The sequence below is a fragment of the Lepisma saccharinum genome, chromosome 3 (genome assembly GCF_977018435.1).
Source record: "Lepisma saccharinum chromosome 3, izLepSacc3.1, whole genome shotgun sequence".
Lineage (NCBI taxonomy): Eukaryota > Metazoa > Arthropoda > Insecta > Zygentoma > Lepismatidae > Lepisma > Lepisma saccharinum.
The window spans coordinates 36,403,032-36,423,187 of NC_139231.1; the positions used below are offsets into that span (position 1 = coordinate 36,403,032).

Genomic DNA, 20,156 nt, shown 5'->3' on the forward strand with positions numbered 1-20,156 from the left:
CAAAAACATTCACTTGTCCTGCCTCCTTTTATCAGATGAGACAGAAAATGTCTCTCCTCATGAGCAACACTAACGTTAACCATAGAAGCATACCCCCCCCCCCCCAGGTGTCCCCAAAGTCTTGAGCAAACATTTCCCCACTCCTTCCACTTCAATAAAAGAACATTCACAAAGGAACAGTCATGCCCAGGTCGAGAGTCAAACCTAGGACATGCGAATTCCTCGGATAAATGGTGAATTTTATGTCTAATAATTACAACTCCAGTTCATTCATGGTAATTCTGAATTGGTGGTTTGGTTTGCATATATAATCAGGATAATATCCAGTTTTCGAGGGCTCATAGCATTGAAACGAGGAGTTAAACAAACAAAATAAATATCATTAAGAAAAGTTGTCTTTATAATCTCTATCTATTCACTGTGTAAGTTTGTACGATAAGCCTTTGCTTATGTTGTTAATTCTATATTTTTCGAGACTTGAGATGAGAATGAGAATTGCCCTCTGCATTTACATTTACAAATAAACATGAGACAGGCATTTACAACTCTCAGTGAGAACGAGACCAAGACTGCCATTTCTCATCTCATGTCAATAGGATTAGGATCCCTAGTGGTGAGGTTGTGAACCAACCAATTAACGCTTTTGGGGTAAAGAGATAAGGTGGCTATTTAGCAGTACAAAATTAAAATATATTGTACCATTTCATTATGTTATATGATGTTATACACATTATTTCCGTGTAGTAATTATACATAAACTAAGCATTGAATTGTACTGTGCAACTGATGTAATCATCTACAGTGTATTTTCCCTTATCTGCATATAAAATAGTTGATCATAATTTGCACAACAGAAATGAAACACAAACTGAAATTGCTTTATGGAAAAGAAAGTAAAATAGGCTTTATAAATAAAATGAAGAATATGAAAATTGAATACCGTACTTTTGTCATTCTTATTTTGCACTACATAGGTTGTGGTAAATTTCGATAAATATAAGTTTAAAATACAGTGTGTCTGTAAAATAATGGTGGGGTTTTAAACAGTCATAGTTTTAGAACAGAGCCTTGTAGAAAGATGAACGATACATCAAAGCAAAGGGAAACTCTCCAAGTTTATGTATGCGAAAGCTTATGCGCTGACACCTACAGGCACAAGGGGTAGCGCATGCTGACACCTACAGGCACAAGGGGTAGCGCATGCTGACACCTACAGGCACAAGGGGTAGCGCATGCTGACACCTACAGGCACGAGGGGTAGTGCATGCACATTGTGTTCCAAGGACACGCAAGCTGCCTGAGCTCATTAGTCAGAGTTATCTTTTTTGCTGAACAAACAATAATGGGGATCACCTTACTGGATATGTTACAAGGGTATGCAGTACCCCAAATACGGGAGAATTCCATTTTCCAATTAGATGGTGCTCCTCCACATTTTTCCACAATCGTGCGGGATTTCCTCAGCAATGGGGTGGATGAGGAGGATGGATTGCGTGGCCCCCACGGTCTCCAGACCTTACACTCTTAGATTTCTATTTGTGGGGTTATGTCAAAACACAAGTGTTTTCCTGTCAAGTTCGAAATCTGTACCATTTAAATCAAGAATCACTGAAGTTGTTTCGTCTATCATGACGGATGTTCACTGCTGTGTATGGGAAGAGACTGAATATCGTCTTGACGTCTGCAGGGCAACTAAGGGTTCACACATCGAAGTCTACTGAACAGGTAAGAAACTTGGAGAGTTTCTCTTTGCTTTGACGTATCTTTCATCTCTCTACCATGCTTTGTTCCAAAATTATGACTGTTTAAAGCCCACCATTATTTTACGGACACACTGTATATTTTTGAAAACTTGGTCAGTAACCGATTTTGCAAGCAATATTTTCGCAAGACTTGGTGAGAACATGCACAGGGCAGAACCCTTTCATTTATCTTGCACGTGGGCAGCAGGGATATTTAATGGAAGAATGATTCATTACAAAGCATAGCTTTCCCTCCCATTACATTATTTAAATCTGCACAGATTTGTAAAACTGCTGTACCCACTGGCTCCCGTGGGCTACCCCAAGTAAACTGAACACTAAGAGCAGACGACAAACAAGCTCTAAGTAATGACATATTAACATTGTGTGGTGTGTTTTGAGTGCAACTCTAGCCTTGCAACTTTGGAAGTCTCGTTTTTACCTTAAACTGAACGCAGAGAAACGCAAGAACTTGCAGGGGTCATTTTTCCAGGGTGTAGTTTTTAAAATTGCTGTAAAAAAATTGAGTGGAAATGTCCATTGGATAGAGGTGTAAGGAAGAAAAGTGACATCCTTAAAGGTAGATAATGTTGTTACATGTGTATGTAATTTTGTATGTTAATACAGTGTACTTTCTTAAACATGTTTTCCATTTACTGGTGGCTTAATTACTATTGTGAGAGGAATTGTTTTTTGCTTGCACTGTAGGACCACGAGCAAAATATGGTGATTTTTCTGGTAAGGTCCACTGCATGTTCATTATTTTTGTTCATATAGTAGTACATTATTTTTGTTTTATTGATTTTCTTTAATAATGCATGTTTTTGTTAATTCTAATTTTGGATAATTCAAGCTTTTTTTGTGTCCACTTGGAGTTTGAATTAAAAAGAGTCCACTGTGTGTATATATACATTCATTTAAATATAACAAAACAACAGGAACTTGCAAAAAAAAAATGCAGGCTCTTTATACAGGGTGGCTACTCACCAGGAATTCTGAATTAACTATTGCTTGTGGGAATTCTGCATGAATTTTTACTCCGTAGACGTGAAAAATTGTAATATTTGTTAATCCCAATCCCATTAAATTTTTATGAGGGGACATCTAAAAGTTTTGCCTGTTGAGGTATAATTTGTTTAATAATAGAAATATTTAAACAATGAGCATGCATATAGTTTGCCTGTAGTGTCCTGTACTCAGAGTTACCCTTACACATAGTTCCCATCACGTTCGATGCATTTGAGCAAGCATTTTACCCAGGCCTCAATCAAAGTTTGGAAAAATTCCACAGAACAATACTTGCCCCCACTATTCAGAGCTGTTCTAATTTCCTGTAGGTCCTCGAATCTTATGTCACGAAGCACAGACTCAAGTAGTTAAGTTCAAAGTGGGAGAAACCGATAGTGTGGACAAGACTAGGAGTGGCAGGCCATCAACGTCGGTGAACGACGATAACCACCACAGGGTTGATGAGGTCATTTGAGTGGATCGACACATCACCATCCAGGAAATTTCTGATGTAGTGCACATGTCCTATGGGTAGGGGCATGCATATTTCGTTTTTGACAAAAAAACGAAATTTGAAAAAACACATTGTAGTGTTAATTTTTCATGTTTTTGAATGGTGTGAGATGCATTTTGTGACCATGTTTTGTCACGAAATAATGCGAAATGATTTCAAAAAGCGAAATTAACTCTTAAACACGAAATTTACCATTTATATACCGATGCGACACTTTCTGAAGTGTGAAGTATCCTGTGAGTTATGCAATTCCCGGAAAATTAATTAATTCTGCTGTTAATATTGGAGAAGCAAAAATGGACTCCTTTACACAGAAATAAACTTAATACTCTTATAACTACATAAATGTGCTATTAGAAGTGAAATGTTAATTCTGTGGAATAAGTGTAGTTTTTAAATCAAATTTAGGATTATATTCACAATTTTAAAACCAAAATGTATTTTTATATACCACTTTTCATCCAATTTTTCACCGCTATAACACCGATATTTCATTTTATGTACCGCTTTTGAACCCGAAATTGACTCAGTTTTTGTACCAAAATTTTGCTTTTTTATTTACCAAAAATATGTGCCTCTACCTATGCGCCAACACATGCAATGATTGAGAGTTTAGGATACCATAAAGTCTGTGCATCGTGGCATAAGATTCGAGGACCTACAGGAGGTTAAAACAGCTCTGAACAGTGGGGCAGGTATTGTTCTGTGGAATTTTTCCAAACTTTGTTTGAGGCCTGGATAAAACTCTCGCTCAAATGCATCAAAAGTGATGGGAACTGTGTGTAAGGGTAATTATGAGTAGAGGATACTACAGGCAAACGATATGTATGTTCATTGTTTAAATCTTTCCATTATTAAACAAATTATGCAGGCAAAACTTTTTGATGTCCCCAGGTATATTCAAAATTTATTAAAAAAATACGTATTTATAAATGTCCTGAGGCAAGTTTTTCACAATTTAACTTTTATTTTTATCGAGGAAGGAAAAAAAAGCAGCGTGGGAAATAAAACAAATTCTCTCAATCTGCATACTTTGTTAGTGTCCCTTGCAGAACAATCGATCTGGCAGATGGATGATTATTGAAACATAAGATATCTTGAAGTTGATTAGTTTAATTTGAGTTTGAAGTTCTTAGTTAATATATCCAGTAACATCTGTGACTTGTCTTTGTAGATGTATTTCGAATCTGAGTATGTGAAATGGCAAATATAAACTCCGAACCTTAAATTAAATTAAATATAATACCATAATTGAATTGAATTAGAATTTTTGGAAACGTTGGAATCACACAGATCCCCTGTATATTGTTAATATCTTAGTGTATGTCAGTGTGTGGGTGGCGAGAGGCGGTAAGTTTTTGGAAACTTCACTGTGAAAACCAGGAATTATCCTTGAATTTTATCATAATTCTAGTGTAGCCACCCTGTTGTAGAAATATTGGATTGTATACCTTAAAGAGGTATTAGTCAGTTTGAAGTAAGAGAATGGAACAAAAATTTTAGTTGTCTTTTTCTGGCTACTCACTCCTTCATGAATGGAGTAAGTAGCTGGAGGGAGACACAGTGTTTCCCCGTGAGGGTATTTTAAATAGGTAAATCTTAAAACATAGTGCAGTGTATCATTATTTGAGTTAACATGGGAGTCAGTTGATTCTATATTGAAAAACTATTTTCTGAGTGATAGTTAAAATATATGAGTGGCTCTGTTTGCCATTTTGTACATGAATAATGTCTGCAAAACAGACAGTGCTCAGTAGTAAACTTGGTACCAGCCAATACTGATAGAGCCCGGAACATTCGTCCCCATGTAGCAAAATGAGATATGGCATGCATGCAATATAAAACCATTTTTTAACAATTGTAAATTGTATCAGGAGGTCAGTATCCGCATTGGTATTGGTTTAGAGTGATATTGGCACAACCCTATTCACATCATTCTCTTTTTAGTACAAGCACGATTTTCACATTTCAAGCATTTTCTTAGTCACTGGTTGGTGGGAGATGATTTGCATAATATAATGATATAAAATTTGGGTAATATTGGTATTATCATGCAGTTCTGGATGATAGTTTAAAATGTATAAACTATAACAAAAGTCAGAAATAATTAAATTTTTGTGAAAATTGTTTGATATTATTGTAAGTGCATTGGTATAGATTCTGCCATCATTTTGTGCATGAGTAATTAGGTGCATGTGTAATATTGGTATTTTTTATTAATATTTGTTGAACAAGCAATTTCTCAACTGTAACACATAGTGCAAGGAGATATCACATATGCATGCATTTCTGAATCAAATTAGACTTAGTGGAATTTTTGAAGAACCAATAAAAAATCTTCCGAGTGATTGCAATAATTTTGATATGCTATGTAGAGTCCTAAATAATTCTACACTTTCTCTTCAGTTCTTCAAGTTTCTGTTCCACATACCAGCTCTGCTCAAGCAACTATTTTACACTTGCTTTTGAATCACTTGTGTGCCTGTGTCAGAAATTATTGCTAATTAATAACTAAACATAATGAATGTAAGCGAAACTTAAGCTTTTCTTCAAGTAAATATTTACTCAGTGCATGCCCAGGCATGTCATAATCAGATATCCTTTTTTTAAAAAGTAATGAATCATATTTTCATATTTACCGTATTTTCAGGAAAGCTAAGTTAAGGAGGAGGGGGTTTTCATCCCAAAACCCCCTCCCTTGCAAAGACTAACTGTGGACAGAAAAAAGTTTGCACTTACACTAATATGCCTCAATAAAATAGAACCTTAAGGAATTCCAGCAGTAATTTTTGGATCTGTATGGTTCATTGTGAATAACATGGTGACTGGGCAACTCTTACTCTGTACCATGTCTGTATATCTTTCAACAGTCTGGTGAAGACAAGGGTAATATTGGATTGATACATCATTATTACTGTATTTACTCAAGTATCCCACACCCACAAGTAAGCATCACATGTGAATTTTGTTTTCAATGCCATTACTACTATCGGATTAAAAAATTTAGATACTCGAGTTTGAACTCCAATTAAGAATTAGCCAGTAGTCCTACATAAAAACGAGTTACATCAAAATTTAGCTTATTCAATTCTGCATTAATCTATGCTAACCATTTTTTCCAAGTATGCTTTATATTTTTTATCGTCGTGAGAACAGAAAAGGGGTTCATTTCTTGGAGGTTTGCAAACGATCATTCTCTTTGAAATTCTCTAAATCGAAAACGGGTTGTTGGATCGTGATGGATTTTAGTATGGTGCAGGCAGAAATGTTTTAAACAGAATACTTAATTTTCAAATTTTTAAAATTTGTCCAAAAACCGTTAATGTTTAATTTTGCAAAGAAAGAAGGATAGAAAGAAAGAAGGAATCATCTTTCTTTCTTTCCTTCATTTTTCTTTCTCCTTCTTTCTTTCCTGCTCTCTTCCTTTCTTCTTTTTCCTTCTTTCTTTTACCTCTCTCTCTTTCTCTCTCTCTCTCCCAGAGAGAGAGAGAGGGGAGGGGGTTCTTTTTTCTTTCATTCTTTCTTTCGAAAAGGAAAGAAAGAAAGATGGAGAGAGAGAGAGAGAGAAAAAAGAAAGAAAGAAAGAAAGAAGGAGAAACAACCTTTTCTTAGTTCTGGGTAGACCTACATATACAATATTGGTCTTGTTTTGAAGCTCATTGCATCTGTTTTTAAAATCCATTGCGAAACTGATTTCATACAGATTTTTTATTCAACGGAGTAAAGATGTACGTGGAATGTGGCAACACCGCAAGCATTGACTCACAGTGCCCGCCCGCAGTTTTCACACTTCAATTGATATCGCTGTCTGCAGTGTTGCCACGTTCCACGTACAGCTTTACTCCCCTGAGTAAAAATCAGTTTCGCAATGTGAATTGACAAGGATAATGGATTTTAACCCTAGAATATTATTATTGTTTGTTTTTCATTGTTTGAACTTTTCGTTTTCATTCTTAATGTACGTACAGGCTTGTCAATCAAAAGATTCTCTTAAAATATTTTTTGTTTAATAAAACCATGTTTATGCATTTTTAAATGAAGAATAAAACACCAATATAAGGAAAATAAACAAAGTAATGTTCACAAAGGATCATTATTTTGTTTTCATCATGTAGAGGTTGTGTTGAAAATCGATTCCTTCATGTACAGAAAATTTACGTAGTGCTAGTTACAGTGTAATATTGGAACACGATAATGTTCTAGGGTTAAAAACTGATGCCAAGAGCTTCAAAACAAGACTAATATTGAAAAGGTTTTCTCGTATTTTTGTATTTGTAGGTCTACCCAGTACTAAGAAAACGTTGTTTCGCAAAATTAAACATAACGATTTTTGGACAAATTTTGAAAATCTGAAAATTACATTTGTACTTGATACAGAGTCTGAAGAAGACCTTGTTAGAAGGTTGAAACGTTACGTTTAGTTTATGTTTTTAATAAAATAAACTACTGCCTTGGTCAGCATATTTAGTTTTTCTGAAAATTAAGTATTGTATTTAAAACATTTCTGTCTGCACCATACTCAAATTTCATCACAATCGGACAACCCTTTTTTGATTTATAGAATTTCAAAGAGAGCGATTGTTCGTCATATAAACACACACAAATTATTAATAAAATTACTGTATTAAAAATGAAAATATAAAATAAATATTAAAATAATTAGAATGAACCAACTGAATACTTAAGGAACCGCTCCTTTTAAATTTGTATACTCGTTGCCCTTGTGCCTTCAACTCTGGGAGACCTGCAAAACAATTCCTTATATGAGTAAAGATGCCAACACCTCCAAGAAACGAACCCCTTTTCTGTTCTCACGACGATAAAAAATATAAAGCATACTCGAAAAAAAATCTGTTAGCACAGATTAACACAGAATTGAATAAGCTAAATTTTGATGTAACTCATTTTTATGTAGGTCTACTGGTTAATTTTTAATTGGAGTTCAAACTCTAGTATCTATAATATTTAATCTGATCGCTGTATTTCATAACCACCAATTTATACAATAACACTTCTTTCTTTCATTTTATTAATTAGTGTATCATGACAGTTCAAAATATGAGAGAGGTTGACTAAGTCTCCGATTGTGATGGAAGATAAGAATACTTCTTCCACAGATTTATTACATAGTATCCTCATTTGGCATAATTGAAAAAATACAAACTGCTCATGTAATAATGCACTTTCTGTTTAGTTTCAGCAATCGTCGTTCTTGGAAAGGTCTCTGCAACACATTGTTTCCATTCGTCTGTTCACCCTTTCTCTAGTCTTGGCCATTTGTTCCATAGAACTTGCAAACCTGAACACTCCATGAAATCTTTTTTGTTTCATTTTCTTTTCAACAACATTCACCATAACAGGGCCTTTCTACTTCGTACCATTTTCTTAGACACTTGTCAGAATAGTGATTATGGGCAATTCCATTGTGACGTGTGTGACATTCAGACAAAATTACATTCAATTCATGTAATTTAATTTTCCTTCATGAAAATTATTTAATTTCGGAATATTCCTCCTCCCATCTCAATTTTCAGCTACAGAAAATATATTTTGTGTATTTTGTGACGGATGTGACACTTCTGAGACTTGACTTAGGACCTTCCTGCATCTTTCAGAAAGCTCTGTGAAATATATGGGTTTACTGAAGCAGTTTTATTTTATTTTCGCGAAAGCAAACTTTACTCGACATTCAGATGTTTATAGTTTCTAAAAATATTACTACATACCTTTTTTATGAACATTTTTTGCCTATGACGGGTGTAACACCATGCACATTATTTACTTTGTAGGATTATAGAACAATGCAAAGGCTATGAAAATTATCATACTAAGGTTTGTTTCAGAGACAATTAGAACAAAATTATGAATTTTTTTATCATAATGAAACTAAATTAAGTGGAAACGCCACACATAAAATGTTACTTCTACTATAAAAAGTAATAGGTTTGAAAGAATATGTTGTCTAAAAGCCATGAAACTATTGTTTGTATTAATAATTTCAAATTCTACCTAGTTTTCCCTTTAATTTCATGTATAATTGATACTTTGAATAAAAATAAAATTAATCTTGTTTGACCACTTTCACATTGAATGGCCATTAAGCAGAAATATCTTGCATACCTAAACAAGATAAATGATGTCTTCTATACCAGAGCAAGTCACATGCTCACATTATCACATCTTTAGTAAATCAAAAATTAAACAGGGTACTCTAGTAAATACAGTATGCTGTGTTGCAGTATAAACATCTGCATACGTAACTTGGGGTCAAATCAAAATTTTCTGGAACCTGAGGCTCATGTTCCCACCCCTACAAAAGTTAAGCTCCAAGGTACACTGCTTTCTGCATGTTCTTTTGCTTTTTGCTACATCACTAGCTATGACGAGTTCTTAACTTTGAACTTGACATGTTAATCTACCTGAATCTAAAATTCTTAATAATAAATCTCAAGGTTAAGAAATTAATAGATATGGGTACATCATCATGCTCAGAAGTGTGGGAATAACATGGAAATTTGCACGAGCCTGAGTGCTTTAAATAGTGAATGATATGTGCAGTATGTAATTATTCTCATTTTAAAAGTATACTTCAGTTTTATGTCATTGAATGAAATAGGCATGATTTTTTAAAAATATTTATTCAACTTTATTTTCTTTTAGGTATTGTGATCTTCTGGTAGTGTATTTGTAGCTAACCACATGTGCACTAACTAATATTGTAGTGCATGAAACTAATCCTTTCATAGGTGATGTTGCAGACATTCCGTAAGCTCTTACAAACACTATCATAATTTTGAGGTTTACTATTCAGCATTTATTAGAGTATTTATTATACAGTAAGTTATATGTTTGAAAACTGGATCTGAGGAAAATGGATGTAGTTAGAGCATAGAATTTTTGAAATTATGAAATTTTATCCTTTGCATGTTCCAATTGAATGTAGGTATGTGAGAGTATGCAATTACAAGAATAGTTTGTTGTGACGGTCATATATTTGCTAGCTCTGAAGTAGTTATGGAAACTTTATGGCAGAGATATTAGCAAGATGAGTTGCCACCAGAGGTGTAGTCATGGTTCAGCCAAGTTCCACCATGTTACTTTTTTTTGTATGATCCGAGAGCACTCTTATTATTTCTTTGTCATGGACTCAATAATATTCCAACACCAACTGCTTTGGTGTTTAAGAGTGCAACAGTCATAACACAAATGGAGTACCAACATTCCAACAATACATTCTGAAAATAAACTGTAAATATGTAATGTTGGCATCAAAGAAGTGCATGAAACCATGCTCTTGTCAACAATGTAAAAAGTGGATGTGCATTACATGTAAATGCCAGAAGCTTGTCCCACCTGTCTTCTAACATTTATAATTTGTATTGTTATACAATTACTATAGCCAACAATTCCATTTTGATTCATTCTCTAAAATAAAAGAATATTAGACTACTAATAACTACAAATAAAAAAAATAATTAAATTTTCCAGTATCTCAGCTTGATTCATAAAATCAGTGTGATGATAATGGTTGGGTGAGGGTCTTGATAAATAAAGCATGTGGCACAATTTGTTTTGTAATGACTACACCACTGGTTACCATTGAAATGTTTTTTTTTTTATATATATATATATAATTTGTTGGAGTAACTAGCTTGCAGGTATAAGTTTACATTATGACTTAGTGGCGATTAGGTCCCCTTCACTGGACACTGCTTATGCAACCCATGGGATGATACAGAATGTTATTTTGTCTCTGCGTAGAACGATGGACCAGGACTCCAACAGCTACCGGAGCACTGCTTTTGCATGGGAATGCTTGGTAGTTACGGACATTTGTTCTTCCTCCTATTTACAGGCTCTCACATTACAGATGATGAAATCAAACTTGCCGAGGACAAATTTGCAGAGTCGCTTCATCTCGCACAGATGGGAATGTTCAACTTACTGGAAAACGATGTAAGTCAGTTTTAACTTTTCCAATCAGTTGTCGCTAAGCCTTGTGTATTCACTTACATATCTTCTTACATCATATGCTGGACTTAACATGTTCTTACCTATGAAAATAGGAACAGAATAAGAACACAGTAAACAATACACGCACACTATACCTTTGTGTAAAATGTTTTGTATTTTTAGCAGAAAGTGCTCCTGCCACCAAGTCGCAGAAATACATACTCCACAACATCTGCATTTCTCATTCTGAAATGGAAGTGAATATTGGCAAAATTTGTGATGTTCTATAACTTTATACCACAACAAAACGGATAGAAGTCACATCAACAAAAAAACAATACAAGAATATAATGTATATTATGTGGAAGTGCATTTATTCCCATTCCCACTGTTTCCTGACTTGCAAGGCTATGAAACTGATAGGCAAATAAAAATTATATTTGTTCACAAGTACCGGGAACATGAATCTGGGATTCATTTATACAAAAAGCTCAAGTCTAATTGACATTGCAATATTAAATACCTAAGTACTATTTTTAGAAATTATTCTGTTGAGAGAATAAATTATGAGTGTGTGCATGTGCACATGGGCCTGCATGTACTTAACTTATTAGTCTGAGGTAAGCATAGTTATGGAATTTTGTCTTCTTGACACCAAACCAAGTTTCAAGCTAAGCTATGCTACTTAAATGGTCTCCCACTAGCTCTTGCCAAGTTGAGAGTATGGTCAATGTGAAAAATACTAATAAAAGCCTTACCTGGAGTTGTTAACCCATCCGCTTACCATTTAAATGCCAATTTTTTTGCCATGAAATACCATTTAAATTTGGCTATCTCCCGTGAAGGTTGCACAGCAAGACAAGATGTCAAATATTGTTTAAACTATCCAAGCAATTTACGTGAAAATTTTATATATTGAAGTGGAAGTATAGTAATAAGTATGCACATATGCAGTTTACTTGAAAGATAATTAGAAACTCACCTAATAAATTTGATCACACACATCGTTGCATTCCATTTCCATTCCTCAACCTTTTATATTTTTCCTGCCACAGCCACCTCTTCCTCACTTTCACTACATTCTTCAATTTCACTAACATAAAATGAACCCCCGTGTTCATCTCCCCTTCCAAAATCCACATTTTCCTTTTCATCGCTATCGAAAAGCAACTTTTCAATCACAGAATCATCTACAACATTCTTATGCAACATGTTTGCAAGACGTAACAAATGAAGGTTTGTTTACATGAGAAATTACTGAACAAAACATGCTTCAATGGTATGAAAAACTTAGCAGCACAAACATACACGTCATAGATTTGAAAGATCATACAACCTCTGCCATCTATTGAATGAAAAAGGAACTACATGATGAAAATCGGGAACCTGTCGATTCGACGACTAGGTATGGGAAGCGAATGTCCAGTCAGGCCGTCGATTCGACGACTAGGTAAGCGGATGGGTTAAAATGGCCAAGTTCATTGTTTCAATCCTGTAATCTTCTAAATGAAAAACAGCAGACACTTTCCGTCCTTCTCCAACTCCATTTTTTAACTGTCTAGTTTACAATGTACCTGAAGTAGTAATATTATATGGTGACGAAATAAAAATATGCACATGGGCATTTAATACAGTCAATAATATGGACAATACACACATTAGTGCACCTTCAAAATAACGACCTCTAAATGTCCTCCTCCTGCTTGGATGCACTGTTCGAGATGATGCGGGAAGGCTTTCATGATGCGTGTCTCAACATGTCCTGTGGAATAGCATGTATTTCACGGCGACTGACACTTCATTACCCATGGCTCTAAACTGTCTAACCCTCCTCAGAATGATCTGTGTGTCTGGAACAGGTGTTTGGCGATCTTAAATGTTCCACCGCAGTGCCCAGTGCCTGTTTGGACGAAGGCTTCCACCACCCCAATCTGCATCTGCACCAGTCAATGCTCCATGGTACACTAATTGCCTGACTCCCAACTCTCCGCGGACGTAGGTATGTCATGCACACGTGCATTCTGGAAGGTTGCCAACTCAAATTGGTAGATAGGGCCTCTCTGATGGCACAGTGGTAGCGTTGTTGCCTTGTAATCAAGGGGTTCCTGGTTCTATACCTGGTGGAAGCGCATAGTGGTTCGGATCCCACTTCAAACTGTAGGTCCAGTTCCGATTAGCCTTACTGTGCTTAAAGTGGACTTAAAAAACCAACTCAATCAATGCAATTGGCAGATACAATATGCACCACTCTGTATGATATATGAAGGGACCTTGTTTTTGCAAATGCGATCACACCAAAAAACGTTATTTACAAAAAAATAAGTTTATATGTATGTGCAGTAACATGTCCTAAACACATTTGCTTCCACTTCAAATCACAAAATAACACAAATTTGGCATAAAATAAGATTTTTTATCCAACATAATGTGTGTTTAAAGAACAAAAAATACCACGAAAATCCAACACACTCGTGTTTTAGATGTAAGAATTAAAATATACTACATATATCTTTTTGTCCCAAAAAGGAACTATGGTGCATGATATACATGGAATAATTCCGACAGCTTCATGAAGCAACATGTAAATGGATGTTTCTAAATTTTTTTACCTTCTATCGGAACTTTTTGCAACACCAGGTAAAGTGATATAGTTCTGGTGGGAGATCGAGTGTGCACCTACCATGACCTGTGACATGGGCCGTAACATTGATATTTGCTGGTAAGAAACATGTTACGTTACTGAATAAAGAGATGCAGTTTTGATGGAGAACACGTGGAAACCATAAGATGATAGGTATTTGTCTCACAATAAACAAAATAGAAATCATTTCCAATGTATGACACTGTTATGAACAGGCATAGGACATGTGATCTACAAATTAAAATCCTAGTTTTAAAATGCAATGAAGGTAGAATTTAGTTACATTTGGCAAAAAGTGTGCTACAATGAAAGTGCTAATTTTGGGGAAAATAACAGAAAAATAAAAAAAAATATATATAACAATTACAATAATAATATTAATAATATCAGTTTTGGAAGGAAGTAACACTGAAAACTCAAGGTCCGTAGGTATAGATCATGTAGAAAAGCATGAAAAAAATAAATATTGAACCCAGATATAATGTCACTTAAAACACCAGGAATACAATGCTGTTACTAATTTCTTTCTAGAAAACATTTTGTTACAATAATAAAATATATTCATTATTAACATTTGCTCGTATAAAACATTTTCATAGTTGTATTTCATAAATTTAATGAGGGAATTTTTCTTCTTAAATAGCTAATAATAATTAATTGATACCCTCCATTGGTATGACCATTTATGTCTTCTTTCTTTCCAGGTGGAGCAGGTATCTCAGTTGGCTACTTTTGCAGAGGCTCTGTACGAATATCATCAGCAGTGCACAGAGATCTTGAAAGTTTTAGCAGAAAACTTATTGGAGAAGTAAGTTTATGGTTGCGTTGTTTTTTAAAATTATTGGCCATTCTGAATTAAGAGTCTACTTAAAGAGAGAGAAAAAAAAATATCTCCCTGTAGTGTGCAAAATGCATTATATACACAGGGTGTTGCTGAACAACATTGACTAACTTTCACAGTGTGCAGAAGACAATAATGAACAAGATGAACAAAGTTTCAAAAAATGTGAATAACACTCTGTAATGTCATTTTTCATGATTCTTAAAGGTGTGAGGTGCATTTTCCTACCATGTTTTCCTACCAAATGAAGCGAAATGAACTGCAAAATACTAAAATACTAAATATACTCTCGGACACAAATTTAGAATTTGTTTATCAACGTGACACTTTCTAAAGTCTGAATTAATCCTGCTGCATATATTTAAGAAGTAAAAATACTCATTTACATAGGAATAACCTTAATGCTCTGATAACTACATAAATGTGCTGTTACAAGAGAAATGTTTATTTTGTGTAATAAGTGTAGTTTGTAAAATCAATTGTAGGGTTATATTCACCATTTTAACATCAAAATGTCATTTTATATACTGCTTTTGATCCTGAAAAGTGCCAAGTTTTTGTATTGAATTCTTGATCTTTTATTCACCATAAATATGTTACTAATTTCAATGGAATCCAGATGCACAAAATTGGTATAGATAGAGATACTCAAAAATTTTTCAAGAGAGTTTTTGTCATGTTCACAAGTCTGTTATTCACTTGCAATGGCATTTCATTAGCAAGTCTGCATCGATCCACCCACTTGAGATGCAATTTGTAAGTGGTGTTCTGAATTTAAGGGAAGGGAGTGTATTTGTAAGAAAAGGTCAAAAGATCAACTGCCACTAGATGAGAAAATAGTGGAGCTAGCCTGTGCAAGCTTCACATTTTGCCCACAGAAATCATCCTTATCAGAAACCATATTTTATCTGCTGGATATGTACAAAGTTACTAAGCTCTCCTGTCTACATTAGCAGCTATTTGCTTTAATGTTGCTCCTGGCAGTGAATAGTGCATACTATGCTGCCACAAGGTAAACAAACGCTTTTTTGAGTTAATCTGTCCATATTAACTAATTTGTGCACCTAGATTCTATAAACATAAGTATATTTCGAGTGAGGAACATCACTTAGACTAACTCTGTATAACTAAAGTTTTCTAATATTTGAGAAATTGACAACGCTCATAAAGGATTGAAAATGTGACAAGAAGACGAAAAGCAAAATTTCACAGGAAAAGTAATTTATTTTCATTGTGTCTCCTAACAGGAAGAATGAAGCAGTGTCGAGGCCGAAGAGCGAATTCACTCCAAAGACTCTGTCCGACCTCAACATTGAAACTCTCTCTGACGGCTTAAATGGTGCGCCACCCCCTTATTCCTCAGTCATATCAACTCAACAGTACGGCAGAGCTGGGCAAAATCACTTAGAATCCAGGCAAACACACATGAAAGGTGACTGTAGTTGTGGAAGGTGATAGATCTGTCACAACTATGAATCTTTTAATGCGTTGCGGTGTACTGTTTGGTTTCCTTTTATTTCTCCTGTGAGCTCTCTCTTCTTCTCTCTCTCTCTCTCTCGAAATTCTATCATTTCCTCCTCTATTTCTTGTAGATAGGTGGAAACTAAATTTCTTTCCTATTTGGCCGGTTTGTTGCATGCAGTGGTACTGTTTCTGTTGTCCTTGTTAAGTAGTTATTTTATTTTATTAATATTAATTTTATAATAATACCATGATACATTTTCTTTTAATTTTATGTTCCAGTATTTCTGTGATTGAGGTGAAGTGTGTGTATCCCTCATTTAAATGAGATACATGCACCTACAATTGTGTTCCCTCACTCATGTGATTTGTTATTACCCTTACGAGTGCATAATAATTGTCGAAGTACTACATACAAGTATCAGCTCTGCCGTGCTATTACATCTCCTAAGTAATGGTAAGATGTTTAATTTTAAGAATCATGCCCTAGTAATAAAATGTTAGTGTTTTTAAAATAGAAGAAATTCATCCAGTAATTGCCGAATATTGCCACACATTGGCATTTTCTATTAATTTGTAGCAATGGAAGGTTTGTGACTTGATATAGCAATTATAGTACAACAAATTACAGTATATAATCTGATTTTATGACTAACATAGGTTAATTTACAATGTACAGTTGTTGAGTAATGCGATATCAGTTGTTGTTCCACATGCTTCAAAAGAAATGTTCATTTTAATTAAACTAATCGAGAAGACATATTATTGCATTCAAACATTTCCACCAAAATGTAAGTATACTGAAGTGTGCCTTGCTAGCACTTTTAACCCTTAACTTGGCAAGAAAGTTATCTATGGACTGTAATTGAATTGGCCAGAAATTAGGTAGTATTGGGTGAGTTGTGTGGTTTTGTTTTGTTTTGTTTTGTTTTTATTTTATTTGATCAGCCAAGTCAGTAATTTTGATGCTTCGACTAAGTTTCCACCCCTGTATTTATCTCTTGATCTCTAATTCAATATTTTTTGTAAATCTTAGTACTTCAGGATGCCGAGACTTACAGTTGTTATTGAATATGGGTCAAAAGCAGAGTGTTTTTTTTTAAAAAAAATGTTGTATGTACATTTTGCTTGCTTTACATAATATTTTGTTTTATAACTTTGTGTCTACAAATGCAAATAAACACTTTTCCCATTTTGTTTCAGATCACACAGTCCCTTCTTCAGACTTTTATTTCAAAAGCAGAATTATAGAAATTGCATTTGTAGCAATATAAATGTCCAGCAATCTTATTGAAAAAACCCATATGCAATGGTAATTTTTCATTGTTGATACTGGCTTCCCTCGTGGTGCAGTGGTAGCGTTGTTGCCTTGTAATCAAGGCATCCCGTGTTTGATACCCGGTGAAGGCACATAGTGGTTCTGATACCACTTTAAACTGTAGGTCCAGTCCCGATCAGCCTTACTGTGCATAAAGTGGACTTAAAACACCAAATAAATCAATCAATCAATCATTGTTGATACTGTCACATATCGTGTGATGGTATTATTTGAGCAATTCTTACATTACAATGGAAAGAAATGAGTAGTTACACTGTTATTAGGCCCAGTTTGAGATTTTCTCTGTAATGTCAGCAGAGACCACCATTCAACTTGTAAGTAGTGTATTGAACTATGAGTTTGTAGAACTGCACTGGTTCCTAGTTCGAAATTACAAATGTTATCCATTACCAATGTAGTATTGTCCCGCACCTTGGCCATGCTGTCTAAGGTGTCATGCTTTGGGCTCCGGCTATGGTACATGCGAAGGTTTGAGTCTCCTGGGGGAAGCATAACAACTTTTCTTCGAGATTTTGGCTTGTGTATGTGACCATCGTGAGGAAATTGGGGAGCTACGAATAGAGGACTTAAAACACCAAATCAACCAACCGACCAACTGGTGGTTCCTCATGCTGAGCACACATCACCTCATAACGGGTTGGACGATCTCCCACCTGAGCAGGTGGGAGTCTGTCTGTAGGTAGGCCCTGACCCTCAAAGGCTGTTGTGCCACGGGTTAATCTAGTATCAATATAGAATTTACTGAATATTCTACCAATCAATTTTATAATTTACTGTATAACAGTGAAGTTGAGTAATTGATCACCTCCTCTGCGCACTTGTACAACTGTAATTATAAAACAAACCAATGCATAAACTTTCGAAAGCATGCTTAGCACAATTGCAAATCTTCATATAAATAGAGCTATGGAATGCTTGGAAAATCATCATAAAGAGCACAAATTACAGTTATAAATATGACGAGAATGGTTTTTTTTTTTCCTTTTTACCTCAGTTACTTAGACCTGCTTCAACATATATATCTATTGTTTAAGGTCTTTCAAATCTGCCAACCCCATTAATAAATTTTTTACATGTTAATAAGTATTTTAAATGTATATTTTGTCCAAAAGTCCCCAAAATACTTGCATTTTTGGGCTTCAACCATTTCTTTTGTCCTTTATAAATGTTTGGAGGAGAAGCCTGTCTCATCCCCACATTTTTACCTGAAGATTGATTAACATTTTATTGTTGAAGCATGTGGAATATGTCATTCCAACCAAATACATGTACAAAGATTTTTGATAGATATTACTGTTATTCAAGTGTATATTAGTAGCAGTTTTGAACTACAAGTAACTAGGTCACTTATAGTTCAATACTCTTATGTACAAGCAAACTATCTGTTTGGTTCATCATTGAGGTTTTTCGATTTTTTTAAGAAAGGAGAATACTTCTTTTTTTATTTTTAGTGAAATTTGGTCTGAAAGAGATACATTTTAATAGCATTAAAACCATTCTAATATTATATTTTGCTGTTTTAGGTCAATTAAACTATTGCATTAGAGGTTTTCTGAACTGAATTTTTATTGGCTGGTAATTTATTATTGTCGTGCATTTCTTGTTTGAGACTTGTAGTTCATGCTGTTTGAAACACCCTCCATTAAGATAGCCTCACATTCTTTATGTGATTTGCTAATCTATAAAGAAGATTAATGTAAACATGATATTTTGAATGCATTGATACTGTCACATGTCATATGACAGTACTATTTGAGTGATTCTTTCAGTTCAAATACAGAGAAATGAGCAGATTACACTGTTATTAGGCATAGTTTGAGATTATCTCTGTAAAGTTAACAGATAGCATCATTCTAATGGTGAAATATGAGAACAAATAACACTGTCAAGGCATTCACAATTTCGTGCATGTGAAGCTTTATGTATCAGCACATTACAAAGTATCGATTTCGTAGACAGAAAATCTAAATCTCTTGGCCAGTGACCAACATTAACATGCTATGAAGCAAAGAGTCCCAGGTTTCGTTATGCCCATTTCTATGTTTTATTTAATCATTTCAACATTCATCCTCATAATCGTGATTAACCTAGAAATGTAGGAACATGATATTCAAAGGTTTTTTTTTTTAAAAGATGAACCACTGAGCATGCCAGTTCACAAATGCAGGATGACATTTAAGTCCTTAAGAACCAATTGTTTGCCCATATCTTGGCATAAGAATTCTGTCCTTCTCTAAAGATGCCTTCACAATGATTATATTATTCAAACGAAGTTAGAAATGCACGCTCTTAACAGAAACTCGACCTGTAGGTACATAAACATATTGAATATTTAGTTCAACATTTTTAGTCATGTCTTAATTTCTACCAGTTTTGACTTCATATTTGGACATTTACAAGACCAAAGTATATAAACTGTACCTTTAAATGAGTAAAGATAGTAACAAAATTACAGAATTATGCAGGGTGTATCAAAAAGAATCATCCAATTTCAAAAGACTATATTTAGGAAACCAATGAACATAGAACCTTGCTGTAAATTGTAAAATACATGTTGAAATATAAAGTTTTATTTACATAATGTTTACAATTGCTCTATATGTCTACCTCTGGATGCACAGCATACAACCACACAATAGTGAAATTCATCCCATTCT

General features: G+C 34.5%; 1 protein-coding gene across 15 annotated transcripts in view; it reads left to right on the forward strand.

Annotated features, from left to right (window-relative positions):
* The window catches only part of EndoA (SH3 domain containing GRB2 like, endophilin-A), a 172,003-nt gene that overhangs the window by 121,788 nt on the left and 30,059 nt on the right, over positions 1–20,156 (forward strand). For 8 of the 15 annotated variants that reach the window (XM_083118443.1, XM_083118438.1, XM_083118447.1 and 5 more), the window contains exons 7-10: positions 2,451–2,480; positions 11,120–11,220; positions 14,563–14,666; positions 15,947–16,038. In XM_083118443.1, the coding sequence (XP_082974569.1) occupies positions 2,451–2,480; positions 11,120–11,220; positions 14,563–14,666; positions 15,947–16,038 (327 nt within the window). Of the gene's footprint in view, positions 1–2,450; positions 2,481–11,119; positions 11,221–14,562; positions 14,667–15,946; positions 16,132–20,156 lie in introns of all 15 variants that reach the window. The other 7 variants (XM_083118444.1, XM_083118448.1, XM_083118442.1 and 4 more) reach the window with 5 other exon arrangements.